At 38.1% G+C, this 20,883-nt stretch overlaps 1 protein-coding gene across 1 annotated transcript in view; it reads right to left on the minus strand.

Annotated features, from left to right (window-relative positions):
* Positions 1–20,883, minus strand: part of LOC137145860 (unconventional myosin-XVI-like) — a 212,019-nt gene that overhangs the window by 80,342 nt on the left and 110,794 nt on the right. Inside the window, exons 6-7 of the mRNA XM_067536802.1 lie at positions 13,631–13,755; positions 8,257–8,382 (exon numbers count right to left, since the gene is read on the minus strand). Of these exons, the coding sequence (XP_067392903.1) occupies positions 8,257–8,382; positions 13,631–13,755 (251 nt within the window). The remainder of the gene's footprint in view (positions 1–8,256; positions 8,383–13,630; positions 13,756–20,883) is intronic.

The raw sequence follows: 20,883 nt of genomic DNA on the forward strand, positions 1-20,883 counted from the left end.
CTTACTGACTCTCCCAAGCTTTAGTGTTATTCTCCTGCAGAACTTTTTTTTCCCTCCCCCTTTGGGACTCACTTGTTAAAGCTGTAAATTCAGAAAGCTGGAGATTTCATGCAAATGATAAAATGTACTAGCTTGCATACTCAATGGGTATGCATTACCTAATTTAAATATATTCCCAACTATCAAATCCTTCCGTTCCTCACTCCTCCTCCGCATCCAAATCCAGACATCCTCCCTGTCAAACCCAACATTTTGCCCTACCCCTCTCTTTCTGACTCCCTGTTTCAAGTTTCTTCTAAGTTCCTTTGAATTCATGAATATATATTATACTATAAAATGTTAGGGACTCTGAAAACTCAGGTTCTAGATGTCTCAAACTGGGTACCCAAAATTAGTGAACACTTTTGCTTAATTTTTCTGTGCCTGAGATCTCCGTATGCAAAATAGGGATATCACCGTCCCTTCACTTCACAGGGTTTTGTGAAAATAAATTAATTAAAGTCTGTGAAATCCTCAGATACTATAATGGTGAGCTCCATAGAAAAGACAATGGAAAAAAATTGTCATCAGAGCAGGGTTGAATACCGTGCTGTAAATTAGACATGGGGCTGCCCATTGAACACTTAATAGAAAACAAAATATTGAATAATTACTCATTAAGTGAACACCATCTATTCTGTGCCCTGAATGAAGCAGGGTATCCTGTGGGAAAAATAGTATGTGATCATGTAATTAAAGTCTGTATCATAATACATAGTCCAAAGGCATTGAACAAGGAACCTTAATTTTGAAATATCCAAAATTCTGAGTGCTTGACTTTCCTAGCTTCATAATGTTCTTTTAACTGTGTGTGTGTGTGTGTGTAGGTAATTAATACATATATGTTGAAGTAGGAGTTATTATATTGAGCATAGCTCTCTTATATTGATCACTGAGATACTGTGATGGTCAAACAGCAATGTACAATGCAACCTGTGTGCTTGATAATTTAATGTCACAGAAATTAACATATTTAGTTGAAAGCCTTAAATTATTTCTTTAAAACTGTGCCTGAACATAGTCTGAATTTAAAGCACAGAAATGTATGTCTGTTTCATTGTCATCTTGTATTGTGTTAATCCCATTTTGCCTGTTTTAGTATTATATGTCTACAATTAGCATTTGAAATATGTATTGAAATCTTTTGAAAAATAGTAAAAATGAAGGAGAGAGAGAGAGAGAGAGAGAGAGAAAAAAAACAGAAACCGAACAGTGGTTTTCTTGCTTGAGGGAAATCAGTGGAATTTAATATGAAGGGAAATGCTGACACTGTATCTGAGAATCATCATGTGTGCTGAAAAGAAAAGACCAAAGGGAAGAGGGTGATCTATAGCTGGGTAAAACATTCTCTAAAAGATTTCTGACCATAAATGAAAAAGTCCAACTGCTTGACAAGGAAAATATCTATTACCTGACTGACTATACTCTTTTCAGTTTGAAATACTGAACAATTCCACCCCTGTAGGTTCAGTTCAATGAAAAATGTCTTGGAATATGTTTGCAGAAACCCTGAAATTGAATATGGGGAAAACTCTGTGGCGATATGCCAGTTTGTGGCTGTGTGAAACTGAGTATATCTTTTCCTCTTTTTTTTTTTTTAATCTGAGTCAGGTCTACTGTTACAATGTTGAAATAGGATAATTTAATGATCCATGTACATTTATTTCAATGTAGAGGTTAGCATAGAATTTAAGCAAATAGAATGAAACTACAGTTCACAGTGAAGTAGGATGATAAATCTGTATTCAGACAAAAGTAAACGTGAGCAGGTAGTACAGCAATCTGTATGGTCAGAAGTCAGTGAAAGGGATACAGTCCCTGTTGTGACCCAAAAGAAATGTTGATTTGAAAAGACTAAGTGGCAGTTCAACTTATGCAATTAGGCTAATTAATGGAAATTAATCAAAAAAAGATTTGTAGATGCAAATATACAGGAAGCAATATTTGACTCAGTAGCTTGGTGGCTAGCAGTACTCTTAATTGTTTTGCCTGGCATCTTCAAAGGTAGAAGATGGGACAGGAGCTAGATGGCACACCATGAAAGGGAGAGGACTAATAGGCCAGGAGGCAGCAGCGGGGCAAAGAGGTGGAGATCATTTAACTTTTCTGAAGAAGGTAACAATACATAGCAGATTCCAGGGGCTGGTCAGAAGTAACAGAGGAGGAGATGAAATGTTCCCTTGAGGGTTTTAGTATTTGAAACCTTAACTGTTATGTAAGCCTGCAGGGGCTAGTTTACTGCCAATCTCTCTTGAACCACCCCACAGAGTTCAGTTCACAAACACCACTGTGGAGAAAACTGCAGGATTCTCATACAGAGGTCTAGTCCTGAATTACTAAATTCTATCTTGTCAGGAAAAAAAATCTAGGTCATAATAAAGATGTCCATTCAAGGTACAGCATAGTGGTCCAAAAAGTGGAGTGAGCGATAGAAAATGATTCAGGATATATTCAAAATATTATATTAATTGACAGTGCTTCCTAATTTTTAATATGCAACTCAATTTTGGTCACTGGATCTAAAAAAAATAGAATAGGTATGGAAAAGATTATGTAGAAATAATAATAAAAAAACCAAACCAATGAATGAGAGAATAGAGCACTCCAATTTACCCTATCTCATAAAACAGGGTGAAAATTAAATTAAAAATCTACATATTTAAAAATACAAAATACTTTTAAAATAAAATGTTCAGTTAACTTGTGGAACTCACTGCTGCAGAACATTATGGAATTAAACTGCTTAGTAGCATTTAAAGATAGATTATATTGTTTTATGAATAAGAATAGCATTTGCAACCACAACAGCAAGGACAAAATTTGACAGGCTGTCAAACATTGTGACTCAAGGAATCCTATCATGACTGGATGGGGTCAGGATGATAGTCTACCATAGTAGGGTACTGCGAAATGTTGATGTTTTGTAGAGGTTTAAGGTGTTATTCTGAAGCATCCATCATTGTCCATTATCAAAGAGAGGATATGGAACTAGAAGGGCCATCTGTCTGTTCTAATATGTTACTAGAAGGCACAGTGGAAAGAAGCCTGTAAGAAGAACTTCCAAGGTAACCAGTCTATGTTGGCCTAATCCAGGTAAAAATCACATTGACTTATGCAAACATTTTTCAAAAGAGGAGAGAATCATAAATACAGAACATTGTGGACTTTTATGTGCACAGCAAAGGCATTAAAGGATTAATTGTGCACGTTGAGACTACATTTCCATATTTCAAGGCTTTTTTTTCCCCTCATTTCTAAATTGAACTGACTCATCCATTTAGATTTTAGGGTGCTATAAAATTAACTTATCACCCCCTGGAATGATACTCTCATTCTCATTGTCAACACAAATGGCAATAAACATGCATCAAGCCAGGACCAAATGTGTTTGTGCACAGATCATAAAAGAGCAGTAAGCTGCTAACACACAAAGATGTATTACTCGCATGAGTTTTCTAAGTGAGAGTTTTAAACAAAACTAAACACTCACATGTATTACAGAGCTCATTCCAAGAGGGTGGAGTTATCAAGGGCACATTTTAAAATTCATTCAGCTCATTCCAGGAAATTCCATTAATACATTTCATTGCAAATCATAAATTACTTTCCCCTCAAAATTATTTGTTGTTGAGGCATATTGATCATGGAATGCATCTTAACTGGCATAATCTGTAAACTGATATATACCTCAAAATGATATCAATGCTCATGAAGCATCACATATACAGAAGACAAACCACATTTATTTATAATAAAACACTCAGTATAGACTCTAAATATCACATGCATATAAATTCATACTGAGGGTAAAAGATGTTTCAAAATATCATTATAAGAATAAATTTTTGTTTTAAATACCCTGATTGCTTATCTACTGGATGAAATATATTCCTCCACATCTAATGAGACTTTCTTGACAAAACAATTTAAGGGTGATTTACTTATAATCTCTTATGAACGGAACCCACACTTGAAATCACCGTTATCTGTTAAGTCAAAATGGTAAGTTGTTTTATTCAGTAACCATACATGAAAAAAGTGAATGCGTTTTATTTGTTAACAGCAGTGAGTGTCTGTGCAGTATTACCTCATTTCTTCTTGTTCACAGATATCTGGGGGTGAGGACTGTTTTTTGTCATCTGTTTGGACAGTACGTAGTACAATGGGGTCTCTGGCCCCTGACTGAGACTGCTGGATGCTACAGCAATAAATAATAATAATAATAATAATTTTTTTGGCGTTTGAATGGGAATATACTGTTCCATCATCAGTGCAACTTAGAAAGAAAAAGAATCATACGGAACAGGAGGAAAAAGGAGGCCACTTGAGCTTCTAGATGGAATACCATCAGCATCAGCTATTTACAGTGATAAAATCTGCACCTGCGATCAAATTGCATGTACAAAACTATCTGATAGCAGAAAAGGTATTTAGAGACACATGTAGGCATTTTTGCAAACCGTACCCACAGAAAGATTCTTTCCTCTGCCCTTTGAAAAATAAAGCCTTCTTTTTTATTTTAACTTTTCAGGAAAAACAGCATTTAGACCCCAGGCTAGCAGAGCATTTAAACACATGCTTAATGTTAAGCATGTGACTAATCCCATTCAACAAATCACTTCATTTAAGTACATGTTAACTTTAGGCACATGCTTATGTCTCATTACATGGGACTTAAGCATGTGCTTAAAGTTAAGCATGCATGTAAATGAAGTGCTTTGCTGAACAGGAATAAGATTATTTTTGTACTTAAGTGATTTCCTGTATTGGAGCCTTAGAAACCTACCATGAAGATAGGCGTGGTATAACACCTAGTTAGATTAGATGGATAAACTCTGGGGACAAAACTTTCAAAAACATGCACATGAGTTAAGTGTGCAAAAAAGAGATTTGTGTGAGTAATTTCACCTACACATCTACATTTTTTAATTAGACCCTCTTAAGATGGTAACACCTATGCAGAGGTAGTCAATTATTTTTTGTCAAGATCTGAATTTCTTGGTCAAGGTATAGTTAAGGTCCAGACTCCAGAGAAAATATTTTTAAAAATAACAAAAATTACGATAATAAGTAAATAAAAAGATTTCAGGGTCTGTTCCAAAGCATCCAGCGGTCTGGATTTGGCCTGGAGTCCGTCTAATGACTATTCCTGATTTATGGCATCTTTAAATTTGAATGCAAATATATGTGGGCAGATTGGAGTTCCTTCCAACATGCTGTGTGTGTTCTTAAAGTTAAACAATTCATTCCCCACTTTAAGAAATTCTGGAAAACTGTTATGTTTGCATTTCTTTTCGCTGCAATGCCTCTAAATTAAATTACTGTGAGATGTATTTGACTAGTACACATTTAGAACTTGATGCCATCCACTGTACACAGCCTAAACAAATGGGCTGTGAGCTGCAGTGATCTAGACAGGGTAGAATTCTCCACCCCAGGCTGTGGGGCGGAAGTGGAGCTGCTCTGTGACTGAAGCCAACCTTCTCCCCTGAACTTCAGAGTCCGAGCGCCATCCTGAGCTTGAACATCTACACATCTGTTTTTAGCACCGGAGCATGAGTTCTTGCTGCCACGGGTTTTAAAATACAGTGTAGATGTAGCCAGGGATGCAGTAGCCGCCATAGCTGCTCCACAATGCCCTCAGTACCCTGTGCAATGCTGTTGTGTGTATACAGCGATGTAGATCAAAGGACATGCCCATCAAATTCATCTGTACGTTGGGCTTCACGGAGCCTCTGCAGAGCACTGCTTTGTGGTAAACTGGTGCGTTTCCCACAGCTAGCTCCACTCCTTCTCCCCCATGGCAGACTCCAACCATATCTAGCATGGTGGCAACTTTCTGTGACCTTTACTTGAACTGCATGATTTCTGCTTTAGAAAGGGTTCTCATTGCTTTTTCTGCACAACATCCATTAAAGCCTGGGCAAATTAAAGCACCCGAAAACACTAAATAATACAAAATGAGACAAATCAAAACTAGCACACACATCTGTCACACAAAATTCTCATTCATGCCCCATTTACTAACAAATACTTATTCAGGTGAAAAATGGCTTATTTTGAGAGTGAACATTTGACTATGAATTTACCTTACAAAAATATTCAAACATACGGCCAGCCTAGGTTCAAAGATCATTGGGATTTATGTACAGAAGTATTGAACAAAACTATCCAACTAGCAATATATATGGCCACAGAGGTGCAAGTATAATATATTTCAGAAGCAAAGGTTAATATTTTAAATTAAAAAATTAATTAGTCTCAAGTTCATTATTTTACCTGACTATTAATTTGCTTCTTTCCATAAAGGATATTTTTTGTTTGAACAAAGAACAACGAAGGAAAAGGAGATGCTAGAAGCTATTTGCATAGTGAAAATGAGAACACAAACATGCACTGTATGTTAATAAGCAACAGAATTTTAACCGCTGTGTAATTCTGAGTACCAAATTTTCTCTCTGAATGTTTCTGGAAATCTGAAGATAGATTATATATGCGAGTGGGGGCACTAATATAGGTGCACCATCTGTCAGATCAGATCTTTTATATATTTGTGATAAGTACTTGAACTGCATTTATAAAAATAATCCTGTCTTTGTAACTTTTTGGACTTGGGTAGGTGCTTAAAATGCAGTCTTAAAATCTAGTTCTGGATGTGAGGAATACTGAAACAGAAAGGGCTTTTTTAAATTAAATAGGTATCATATTCTTTCAGGCTATCTTATCTAGCTTTCCTAGCCTAGAAACCAGAAGAATATTTTTAAATACATTGAACCCATAGTAAACAGTCTTATGTCCTAAATAGTCATCTGTCCACCTTTCATATCTCATCATGTACATCTCATCACTCATAAGCCTAGCTATGTAATTACCTACAAATAATCAACATACTCATATAACTGAAACAGAAAAAAAGAGTTTACTGCTTCTATCAAACACTGGATAGAGGTTGAACTGTACTTGATGCACTGAATTATCTGCATTGACTTTTAGTAATACAATACTTGGTTTCTTTTTTTAGATTTTATATACTGCTTTATATTTTCAGTTTCTTCTACATATTTTTTGTATTAATCCTCACAATATTACCATGAGACACTTGAGTAACATTATCTCCATTTTACAGCTTGGGTAGCTGAAGAAAATTTCAAAAGTGTCTGTGAAGTACAAGCACCCAAACTAAGAGACACTTAGGTATCACAGATTGGGCTTCTATCATTAGTGGACGTTTTTGAAAATTTGGACCTAAATGTCTTTGCCAATAGTCACACAATGACTCAGTGTCTGAACCAAGATTAGAATTCAGAAGTTTCTGACTCCTAGTAGGCCATATGGATTTTTATTTATTGTTATTGAATAAATGTTATAAAAATAATAATCAGAAATTTAAACACTTCTAACTCCTGATTTATGTATGTATGTGCATGGCTCTCTCCAACCCAAAGTGATGGAACTGGACATTAGAAATGGGATAAAATATAGAAAAGAAATCTGGTTTTGCAGCTATATTTCAAACCATAATCTGACAGGCCACACCTCCCCTTTTTCCCTCTCCCCCACCCCAGACACTGCTACTACCAAGATTGCTCCACCAGAAGCAAAGTAATCTGAACAGGGATAGATGTATAGGAGTTGGCCAGGAGGATTTACACTATAAGACAGAAGACACTTCCCATGAGTCCTAAATCCAGCACAGAACACCCTTCCACATCTCAATACGTGTAGGGCTCACTGAATGTCAATTTTTGAGGCTTTGGGGAAGCCAGGCTTGGAATGCATCAATTGTGTGATTGGTCCTCTCATGCTCCTTTACTATGTTCCTTTGTCTTGACTAAACTTTAGTCCATGGCATCCAAGTAAGATATTTGCAATGAAATATAAAGCAAAAATGTATGGTTTTGGTCCCCGTCCCCCTCCCCCCCAAAAAAGGTAGTGTAAATATAATTTTTGCTGTAAACAAATACGTTATTGAAGACACAAGTTGTTTTTTAATGACCTGTATCAGGGTCAACAGTTGTATGATATTTATTTCCAAGTGATGCCTGGATTATTGTATTATTTTTGTTATTTTATGCTCTATTTACCTAACCAAGACTATGTGCTTCTTTAATATACTAAAAATATTCCAATCCCCCTGATTTTGAAATGCTCACTACTGCAAGATGAGGCTACAACATACACTGAAAAAGACATGCAGGAGGAAAAATTGAACTTTACCTGTCCATATTTTGCAGCTAAATGCAGAGGGGTCCAGTACTGATTATCCACAACATTGACATCAGCACCATGATCCAGTACCAGAGATGCCACATCCTTGTACCCATTTGCACAGGCAATGTGCAGCTGTGAGTAGTACAAAAGCAGTGTATTATTTTAAAGACTTTCACAAGACATATGCGATTAGCATGCATTTTAACTTGCCCAAAGGTCTAACTGGTGAGGAGGAGGGAATGCCCTTCTTTCAAAACAGGACAAATTATGAGAATGAAAAATACAAAACTAGTATTTGAGAACCATATGCCAAACTATGCAGAAAATCAGTTTGACGAGGTTTTCAGCGTTTAGAAATTAAAGCAGGAAAAATCAGAAGAAAGGAGAATTCCAGCCTATCATCAAGTGTTTCATTAATGATCTAGTTTGACCCAGACTCTGGTCTTATAATTTATAATTCTCACCCTTCCTTTCCTGTTTACTTCACCTTTCCTGTCCCTGCCCTCAATCCTATGGACCTGCACAGGTTCCGTGAGACTAAGCAAATTCATCCGTTTCAACAGAGTTCAGTCCATGGTCTAATTTACTTTTGACACAGTTTTAAAATCTCAATTGGCAGATGCTGCTACTTTACTGCTTCAAATTTAATTTAACAACACACAATGAAACTAAGCTTATTGGCTTTGCAGAGGTTATGCTGGGGAAATGTAGTCACAGAAGAGAACCTCTACAATTTTACTCCACTGTAATTTTTTCTTTTTCTGGTGTCACCTTAGTGCAGGTTTCATTGTTTAAAAGATTAAGACTGGGACTCTTGACCGGCCAGCTCCATGATATATTAAAGAATAAAAATTATACCTGAGCTGAGAGATGGGGATGCTAGTGAAATCACTGTTACCTTGAGCAGCCAGGAGGGTATGGGATGAGGTGTTAAAGAACGGGGAAGAAGAGGAGAGAAGCAGCTCAGAAAATAGCCTTATTTGTTAAAGGTTAATTTTGGAAACTAGAAGTTAAACTGTGCAGATTATTGTTTCAGTGCCTGGCTCCTGCATGTGTTCTGCATTTATATCTGTAAATTATTTTCATGACAGATGGAGAACAGTCATTAAAAATAATAATACAATACAAAACCAAACAAGATTTGTATATAAGGACGCACAAAAGCTAACCAACATGAAAGAGGCTGTAGGATAATACAAATACTACAAACTAAATAGATGAATAGACAAAAGTACAATAGAAGGTATTGTATCAGGGATAATCTGCCATTAGGGATTCCTCTTGAAAACTCAGTTTTTATTCATGGAGAATAACATGCATTATCATGAAGGATACACTTCAAATGTCCCAAACGATTCAGGTTAGGAAATGGTTCAGACTACAGATCAGCGATATTTGTTCTCTAGCTGATATTTTCTATGGGTTCAAACATCCACCTATGTTTACATAAGCAAATGTCAGAAATTGGAGGGCTGTCTCCAGAAGATGCATGAGGAGCAGTACATAATAACTTTCCTTTCCGCAGTCACAAGGAATAATTTCTGCCAGGCCTCTATGGAACCAGGATTTCAAAAGGTTCTGGGGAGAAAGGACTAAGAAGAAAAGGAGAGAAACTGCTATATGTTACCTTCTCCTCTCCTTAGGCAATAGATATTCAGCTGTTATATTTTTCTGAGTTATTTCTGCCTGAAGCAGCATTAAATAGGAGGAGGGGGCAGAGAGATGAGGGCTTCTCCCAGGATCAGGATGGCTGCCTACTGGCAAAAAGGCTCCTGCAGTTACCCTGGTGCTAGGGACAAGCGGGCTCAGGATAGCTGGACAGAGAGGTCAACCCTTAGAAGGGCTGGGAGTGGGTGCTCTCTTTCTCACTTATTTCTTCTTCAGCTGTGTCTATAATTTATATTGATAATTTCCATTTAAACCATTATAGTTATAGAGGTATATCAGAGCTTTTCTGTGGCAAGGTCTCCCATCAAAAAACACAGTTTTGTCAGAACAGAGGGTTTTTTTTTTTTTTTTTTTTTTTGTGGGAAAATGTCAATTCCAATGAAAAATTTTGATTTCCCCAGGGGAAATTTGAAAACAATTTAAATTTTGTTTTGGTTTAAAATATGGTTTTGACCTTTTGGTTAAAACAAAACAAAGTCATATTATATGTCAAAATGTCAATTAAGAATGAAAACTTATCATTCTGAATTGGTTTAAAACTTCATTAGGGAAAACCAACACTTTTTGACTGAAACATTTTAAGCAAAGTTTTTTCATTAGAAATTTCTCACAAGAGAAATTTCATTTTGCCAACCAGAATGCTCTTTCTCTACATATGTGAAGAAACATAGATATCTATATACCTCTATATCTATGTGGTTTGAGTCACTCCACAGAAGCCCCACCTGTGCAGACTGCCAGAGATGTGCCAAATCAGGAATTAAGTATTCAATTAATGAATATGCAGAACTACACATTATTTCTGAACGTACTAAGGTTTGCCCAGAACTTTTTTCCAGGCTTGTAGTTTTTAGATTGCTGCTGAGAAGTGTAGACTGAATATTTAAAAGAAAGTTATATCACTCTTGGGATGCTTTTATACTGGGTTGCTCTGATAAATTGGCCATGGATTTGATGGCCTGTCATCCTGGTGATAGGTTTATCTCCTTGATACGCCTAACTGTTCTGGAACAGGGAATTTATTTGTGCCCAGTTTCTAACTATGACTGACATTACAACTCCAGGCATGAAAACCATTCATTGAACATAAAATTTATTCAGTTGCTTATACACAGGAAAAAGTGAGAGCATGGGAAACAACAAAATTATAAAAAAAAAGACTTGCTGCAATCTTATTAATTCACATCCTGTAAAAGCTGTTCAGTTTTTCCTTGCATTTCATTTCCTTGCACTTCTTAGCCCTGAAATACAGAGACTTTGGATAATATCACCATGAAACAGGCTTCCTTTTGCTAGCTTGAAATGGGATTTTTGTGTTGTCTCTGTATAGATAGGTTTATCAGGTATTGCAAAAATCCCATTGCCAGAATCCTTTGAGACAGACTGACTGACTCCATGTCAATGAATGGGGAGGAAATCAGTCGAAAAAAGTCTGTTGCTGAAACGTACCTTTTGGATATTTTTTCTCTCAAATCACAAAACAAAGTCTTTGCATAACATAAATCCCCAACAAAAGGAAAATGATCCACTCTGTATCTAATTGCTGTCAGACAACAAATACAGTTCAGTCCAAATTAAAGACAGTCAGACAAAAATATCCCCTTTTGCCAAGTTTCAAGAGCTAACCAGGTTCCAGTATTTGCAACAAACTGAAAGATGTTTTCTCTAAACCTTCCCTTTTTATAGTGCATATTTGTTCTTCATAATAAAATGGAAGTTTGTTACTGTAACTGGAGTTTCTTTGAGATGTGTGGTGCCTATTTGCATTCCACACGTGGGTATGCACCTGAGTCCAGAAGTTCTTCAAAATAGTGTCTCTTGACCCACATGTGCACAGTAGCTTCTCTCGTGTTCCCAACCGAGAGTATAAGAGGTGGTGGGGCTTAACATCTCTCCAGTTCCCCTTTTTACCGCAATCCTATAGGATCTGGAGCAGAGGGGAAGGAGGGTGTGTAGTGAAATACAGACAGGGACCATACATCTCAAAGAATCTCTAGTTACAGAACATAACCTCCATTTCTTCTTCAAGTGCTTGTCCCTATATGTATTCCACATGTGGGTGACTAGCTAGCAGTGTTCAGAGTAAAGTGCGAGGAAGCCCATAGCAGAGATGTTTGTAGTACTGTCACAGCCTCATCCACGGCTGCCGCTTGAGGGAGAGTGTAACGCAAATATGTGGACAGAGGTCCAAGCTGCCACTCTACAGATGTCCTGTAGCAGAACAGCTGATGAGAATGTTGTGGAGGCCACGTGCTCAGGTGGAGTGAGCTGTGATAGCCCCAGGAGGGGGAAGGTGTGCTATTTTGTAGCATTCTAATATGCATCCCAAAACCCACTTAAGAAATCCTCTATGAGATATGGCCTGTCCATGCGACTACTCTGCTATGGCAACAAAGAATTTTGGAGATTTTCCGAACTGTTTGGTTCTTTGTGAACCTTGTTTTATTGTGTAATTGTGTAAGTGTACTTGTGTTTTAATACTTGAAGAGTGCAAATGGCGATTAAAAAAATAACATATTTAATGGAATGCCAGAGATATCTATTGAAAATGCCATTGGCCAGTCTTTGGAGCTCTCTGATATTGTGCTTCAATTCTTGAGGGCAAAGGCAAGAAAAGCAACCTTTTGAACTGAAGGACGAGGGTTAACATTCGAAGGCTGTCACGAAAGCTTAAGCCCGTAGAAATTTGTTAGTCTTTAAGGTGCTACAGGACTCTCATTGTTTTTGCGGCATACAGACTAATACGGCTACCCCTTTGGAAATAAAAAAAAAAGGTATTCAAAAGTTTAACAAATGGGGGGGAGGGAGGGCGCCAAAGACACCCTTAGGATGCTGTTTGGTCTAGGGCCAGCCCTTCTAGCACCCCTGCCAGCAACAGCAAAAGAGGCAATCCCATAACTGCCCTACAATAGCTTTGCAACCCTCTCCATGACCTCCTTTTGGGTTGGGCCCCCCACGGTTACAACACCATGAAATTTCAGATGTAAAGACCTGAAACTGTGAAACTGACTATTTTAAAATCCTATGACTGTGACATTGACCAAAATGGACTGTTAATTAGATAGGGCCCAAATCATTAGAATAATTTACATAGGAATGTGGTGGATTCTCTATCACTTGAAATCTTTAAATCAAGACTGAATATCTTTCTGAAAGACATGCTTTAGCTCAGCCAGAAGTTATGGGTAAACCAGAAGTTAATTCACTGGGTGAAATTCTACGGCCTGTGTTATGCAGCAGGTCAGATAATCATGGTTTTAAAAATCTGTGAAGTACAGTATTTTTCTGCCTCTGAATTTTTAAAGTTCCCATCACTCAACTGTCTAAGGACTGATATAGCTGCATACATGAAGTTTTCAAAATTCTGATTAGGAGTAAGAAACACTTCACTATGAAACAGATGCAATAGTACCCTACTTTGAAAGTCCAAATATTGAACAAACTAATAACAGGATCCTACAATAGCATTCAGGCACACTGATTTCAATGGTGCTTTGTGCAGGAGCATGAGTGGAGCCATCATCTCGCAGCCTGCAACTGTCTCTGTAAAGGCAGACACTTGTGCCTGCACTGAGCACCACTGAAGCCAAAAGCCCTAGACCCCAACTTGAAAATATTTATGTCCTTCATTGGGATTACCCACATGAGAAAATTGAAGCAAATGCATGTTGACAGGATTGGGATCTGAATCAACATTTACTTCCCAGCTTACCAATGTAACTCCTTTATCATTCTTCTGATTCATGCTCCCTCCAGCCAATGTAAGTTGTTTGACATCTGTGAGCATTGTCACAGGTCTCTGAATCTTCATCAGGCGCAATGAGTTCAGATCCACACCTGTGCAGAAGAAAATAAAATGTTTAAAGAAAAAAAGGCTAAAATCTTCCATTTTATTCAGACCTTCAACTATGAAGGCTTATTTTGTTTTTGTCTTTTGATTGGCAGGCACTGAATGAACAGGATGAAGGGCAGGTCTAAATGTGCACTTATAAATGCCTCTGTTGCATAATGTCAGAGAAGATTATTCTCTTCAAGTGCACGGGCCTGACTCTCTTCACATCAGTGTAAATCAGGAATAATGCCACTAAAGACAACTGAGTTGCAAAGTTTTAAAATTGGTGTAAATGAGAGGAGAATAGGCCTGGCTTTTGCCCTGAAGGGCACTCAATAGGAAAAGGACAACATTAGCGTGGAGAAAAGAGGGGAGTGACAAGGGTGAACCAGGCATTTGCTTCCCCTGGCTGGAAGCCCTGCCACTTGACACACCTATCTCAGCATTGTGGGAAAAGAAGTTGTTATTGGCTACATGCCTCTCAAGCCTCAATAAAAGTAGCAATAGTAGCAATAACGATATAACAAAGGTAGTAATCGATAAACTAGAATCACAGAAGATTAAGTTTGGAAGGGACCTCAGGAGGTCATCTAGTCCAACCCCCTTCTCAAAGCAGGACCAACCCCAACTAAATCATCCCAGGCTTTGTCAAGCTGCACCTTAAAAACCTCTAAGGATGGAGATTCCACCACCTCCCTAGGTAACCCATTCCAGTGCTTCACCACCCTCCTAGTGAAAAACTTTTCCTAATATCCAACTTTGACCTCCCCCCTGCAACTTGAGACCATTGCTCCTATTTCTGACATCTACTACCATTGAAAACAGCCTAGCTCCATCCTCCCTGGAACCCCCTTTCATGTAGTTAAAGGCTGCTATCAAATCCCCCCTCATTCTTCTCTTCTGCAGACTAAACAAGCCTAGTTCCCTCAGCCTCTCCTCATAAGGTATGTGTTCCAGCCCCCTAATCATTTTTGTGGCCCTCTTTTCTTCAATTTGTCCACATCTTTTCGGTAGTGGGGGGCCCAAAACTGGACACAATACTCCAAATGTGGCCTCACTAGTGTCGAATAGAGGGGAATAATAATTTCGCTCAATCTGCTGGCAATGCTCCTACTAATGCAGCCCAATATGCTGTTAGCCTTCTTGGCAATAAAGGCACACTGTTGACTCATATCCAGCTTCTTGTCCACTGTAACCCCCAGGTCCTTTTCTGCAGAACTGCTGCCTAGTTAGTCGGTCCCCAGTATATAGCTGTGCATGGGATTCTTCCATCCTCAGTGCAGGACTCTGCACTTGTCCTTGTTGAATCTCATTAGATTTTTTTTGGCCCAATTCACCAATCCAGCAGAATACTTATATCCCAACCACACCACCACCATTAATACTCTTGCCCCCCCCAGGAAAAAAAACATTAAGACAGTCATACTTAATTGCTATAATGCCTTTACAAATTTCATAGCTTATGTAAGGTTCAATAAGCACTAAGAAGGGTTGGAGAAAAGTCATAGAGGTTTTTTTTAATTAACTTTACAAGCACTCAGGTGAGGCTGAGTCTGCTCAGCCTTTGGAAAAACCTAATACACACTTGGCATGCTTGGAGGCTCACCACAGGCATTAGCATTTTCACTTCCATACTAATATCCATACTAATAATGCAATACCTATCCTTACACCTTACAGAGCATGCTTTGAATAATCTTGTATCTTTCATAAGGGTCCTAAGAAGAATCTTGTGGCTGCAATTTTAGCGGTGCTTTGGCTGAGGGAGGAAGCAGGAAAAGAGTACAATGGTTAGTACTGCTATACACTGTTCTATCCTATAGATATCTATATATACACTCACCAACTATACGTATTCCAAAACAGAGACACTGTGACAGACTGTACCCTATGTCCATCCTTCTCCCAAAATTATGATAAATTTGGTACAAAATATACCTTGCAAGGTATCATTTGAAAACTCAATCTGTTCAACATTATTGTTATGATAATATATGTGTGGCAACAGTGTATGCAAAGTTAGAAGATTCTGCTGCATAACATTGCTGTAACATGCTCCAAGTTTAGAAAAGCAGGCACAAACAAAACTACGATGGACGGACGGGGTGTGTGACAAAGGTGTACCAGGCATTTTCTCTGCCCTTGCTGGAAGCCCTGCCACTTTGGCACTCAGAAACAAAAGACAAACCAACACCTCAGGCAGGTGTCAACAAAGTCAAGTGAACCATCACCTAGTTAAGTGGCCATTCTTTGGCAGGAAGAAGGATGTAAACAATAAATGTACATATTTGCAATGGAAAACAGCTGGGGCTTGCCATGTAAACAGACTGGTTGTCACCTGAACTCCAACTGGAGATAATCCTCAAAGAGGGGAGAATAATATATAAATAGGGAACACACACAACAGAAATTACCTCTCTACTCCACACCTCTCTGCTCATGGCAGCAACTCCTGAAGAAACACAGAACTGGAGGAGGGGTCCTGGCTTGGGGGATTCCAGCCAGTAAAGACTGGGAAGAATATGTGGTGAAAAAAACCCTTTGCTTTGAATCCATTTAGCTTGCTAAATTAAATATTAGTTTGCATTTTATCTTTTTTTTGCAACCAATTCTGACTTTCATGCCTCATTACCTTTAATCACTTAAAATCTATCTTTCTGTAGTTAATAAATTTGTTTTATTGTTTTATCTAAACCAGTGTGTTTGGACTGAAGTGTTTGGGAACCTCCACTTGAGATAACAAGGTTTGTGCATATCATTTTCCATTGATGAAATGACAGACTTTCTGTGAGCTTGTATTGTCCAGCAGGGTGCTGGGCAGTACAAAACACACATTGCTGGGAGAAGGTCTGGGACTGGGAAATTGCTGGTGCTGTCCTGTATGTAATTCATGAGTCACTGGCCAGAGCATTCATGTAATTCAGCTGGGAGTGATTTTACACATTAGAGGCTGTGTGTGAATAGGACCAGGAGTGGTTGCTCTAACAGTGAACAGTGTAAAAGACACCCGAAGCTGGAGATTTGAGAGGACACAGCTGTCCATCTGTCCAGATTGTACCCTAGAGAATTTCACAGACACATACACAACGTATCTATTATGTATGTACGTATGGTGAGGCTGAACAGCAAAGATTGTAGTCAGCATGAGTTTGAGATGGCTACATTATAGTCACAATCAGCAAATCCACAAGCAAATTATTAAATCAAGATTGGGTGTTTTTCTAAAATATATGCTCCAGGAAACATTTTGGGAAAGTTCTATGTCTTGTATTATACAGGAAGTCACATTAGATTACCACAATGATCCATTCGAGCCTTGGAATCAATTAATTATGCAGGTTTTCACAAATGGGTATCAAGTAACCACCTGTACTACAACACACCACAATGGATTGTCGGTATATGCCACACATTACTATCTTACAAATGTTTGAGAGTTTTAAAAATGTTATTAGGACTATGGAGTGTCCCCCCAACCCCTTAGGGCCTTTGTTGTCATGAATCTGACTGTACAGAGTTAGGAAGGCTTTATTACAGGAAAAGGAAAGATAACTTACTATAGCATTTTGATTCTTAAAAACTGCAGTTTTAAGGTCCAATATTTTGGTGACTTCCAGGGCTAGGAGTAAATGCTTCCCCAGGGGGAAGCTGGGAATATCCTTTATAAAATGTAGTTGCATACACAATTCTAGGAGGTTGGGGCAATGAGACCCTCAGAGTCAATGCCTATATAAATGAATTGCTCCTCATTGATCAACCTTGTTATACAGGATAAGACTATGGTTTCCCCCTTTCACCTTTCACTTTCTTTTGCTGTGATGCCTGCAAAAAAACTTGACAACAGCTGCTGGTGTGCTGCCTATCAGACTGACCAATATTGTTTCACCATTTCTTTGTACTCCTGTCCCTTTCTGTATCTTTTGTCCATATGTATCCATCTGTTGTCTTCTGTCCAATACTTATGCTGTAAATTTTGGGGGGGTAAGGGCTGTTTTTTTGTTCTGTGTTTATACAGTACCTAGCACAATAGGGTCCTGGTTCATGACTAGGGCTTCTAAGCATTAGGGTAATAAACATAATAAATCAGAATAATAATAAAGGGAAGAACACCTGTATTACTCATACAGTAAGATTTGCTGACTGATTCACTGAATGACCTTCATGGTGCCTTTCACTGGTAAAACACAGTTTAGACATTCAGTTTGGTTGTGATGACAGTCAATGAGATTAAATAAAGGAAGAAAACAAAACTGACATTTATAGTGGAGCCAGATTCTCATCATTAATGGGACAGGTGGAAAGAACACTATACAAAGAAAGATACATCCCCAAACACACTTTTAAAAAGAGAGCTACAGAACACTTTCAATGTTGTCATGAGCTGGGTCCAACCTAGTTATGGGTTGGGTTAAAACCTCTTTCAAATGAATGTATGAATGGGTTCCCCTTTCAAGATTTGTGGCTTAGAACAACAATCTATAACCTACTAACCACCCTCTCCCCAGATTTCTCCATCCATAAAATATAAAATACATATGCATAGTGACAGACACATTCAGAATTTACCAACATTTACCTAGACCACTGCGGAGCTAGGCCTAGGAACTGAGAGAAAAGTGACTGCCTCTCCTATGCTCTGAATGCCCCCTACTCTACTGGTGTCCAGGCTTTGTGAAGAAGAATAGAGTCTGATTTGAAAGCAGAGAGCTGGACTTGAGGGGAAAGGGGGATGGTGATGGAGGGAGCAGATTGAACCAAGAAACCTGAAGGGGGAGACTACAACTGGGAGATGGAGAGTGGAGGAGACTGGGAATGACTGGTTAAGGAGACTTTTATTATTGTTATGTTGGTGGGTATTGCCAGCAACCACGTCTGATCTATGGGCATCACAGACCTCACTGAAGCTGATGGGCATGCTAGCTGTCAGGCTAAATGGAAGAAGCAATTACGCTCCTTTATGGAGTAAGATAGCTGAAACTTTAAAAGCTACTGACCAAGGCACTGGACTTCATGGAACCGGCTGAGCAAAAACTAATTCAGGGACAATAAGAGGGGTTTTCCCTTAGACTCACTGACTGCAATTGCAGGGCTGAGATATTGATTGTGGACCCGTGTGTTCAGAACCAGAAAGTCAGTATAAAGTATTGGTTACATGGCCCTGGGAGGAAGCCAAAAGAGAGAACTTCTTTTGATAAAACTGCCTCCTGTTTGTTCCTACTGCATTCAGGGAAACAGAAATCTGTACATTCTTTGTAAATAGGATTGTATCAAAGAAATAACTGACCCCATCACCAATTTGTCTCCCTAATGTGAACAACCCAGCAAGGCCCTGAATATTGGCTAACTACTTGGGCCAAGGGGCAACATTATTATTTATTATTTGTAATACCTTAGTGTCTAGGAGCCCCAGTCATGGACAAGAGCAAAAAGACTGTCCCTGCTCACAAGAACCTACAAACTAAGTATAAGACAAAAGACAACAAATGAATACAGACAAACACAAAGGAGTGTACAAGGAAACAGTGGGATAGGATTCTTCTGCTGTTAGCAAAAATCTGTGAAATCAGGCAAATCCACAGTGTCTTAGCCCCCTTCAAATGCTATTCCAGACAGAGAATGAGTCCCTACTACTGCTCTCAGTTAAAATGTTAGCTCAAGTGGCAGAGGTATGTGCTGTGGATCTAAAGGTTCTGATCATACTGATGACCCATGTGGATGTCAATATGAATCCATATGATCAAATTTCTGATTTTTTTCATTTGCTTTTTAAACACCTAGGAAATTACACACACACACACACACACACACACACACACACACACTACATTAAAAGACATTAAGGTTGCAAGGTCAAGCACTCAAAAATTAGGAAATGCCAGAATTAATGTTGCCATATCACATGCACAAAGGGGATGAATGTGCATGAACAACTTTAAGTCTAGAATTTTCTAACTTTGGTTTTGCAACCTTAACATTCTTTTAATATAATTTTCTGTTTGTATTATACTTTATACACTCCCACACCCATACACTTGCTATATTTTTTTATTATATACTAAGTGCCAGCTATCTTTATCTGCCCCTGAAGTCATAATTTATTTGCAACAGAATCACAAAAGAGGTAATTCCTGAGGAGAGTCTTGTAGGAGTGAAGTATAGTGGTCTTATTAACCATTTCAGGAGAGGTACACAGATGACTGATGAATTTTATGTGGTTAGAATAATGAACAAGGAAGATTATCTTAATTTCCCCACATAATTTTAATAGGATATTTGAGTGGCTGAGTTCTGCACTGTGGCTTGGTTTACAACACCCCTTATTATTTGCCCTTCACAAACGGGTTTTGGTTCACATAAAAATTTGAGGAATGGGCTGTCCTTAATTTAAATACTGGACCTTACATATAAACAAGGAAATTCACATGTGCGGTGTATCTTTTATTCATTATTCACTAATCATTAAATGTTAACCTCTTGTCTGGGAAGTTTTTCATCCAGTTAGAGAGCAGAAACAATACCATGTGACTTAAGTACCAATCACACACTACAAAGAACAATTAAAGTGAAGAGTTCAAGAACAACCCCATAGTTGAAAACTTTTCAGCCAAAATATTTGTGCAGAACAAATACATGATCAGAAACAAGGATCAGTTTGCAAATGATTCTCACAGAAAAAATAACCTAAATTATTAGAGACTCCATTTACAACTATGAGTCATAGTACTAATGTGGTGACATTTTACTCACTTCTAATGTATCCCAGGGAGTATTGTTAGGATTCATTTTTGTTTATAAAAAGCTCTTCAAAAGCCTCAAATGAAAGGAGCTAGAGCAGTATTATTATCAGCTGCTGAATTGCTCAACTAAATTTCTTTTCATGAAAACACTTGAGGTAATATTCTGTTTACTTTTTCTCCATATTTGAATTGCAGGAACAGGGCTTTCCAATGAGATACATTTCAGTGTTAGAACATATTGACCAGCATGACTATTTTGTTTTAAGACAACAGTTTTGAATAAAACAATATTTATTAATTAATCTATTTATCTTGAAAATGTTGTTCATAACTGGGGCTTTTGTGTGGTATCTTTCCCATAGAAGTCTTCCAGGGCTTTCAGCACAGACATCTCCA

This window comes from Emydura macquarii, unplaced genomic scaffold (genome assembly GCF_026122565.2).
Source record: "Emydura macquarii macquarii isolate MOO-44397 ecotype Brisbane River unplaced genomic scaffold, CSIRO-AGI_Emac_v2 contig_3671, whole genome shotgun sequence".
In the NCBI taxonomy this organism is placed as follows: Eukaryota; Metazoa; Chordata; order Testudines; family Chelidae; genus Emydura; species Emydura macquarii.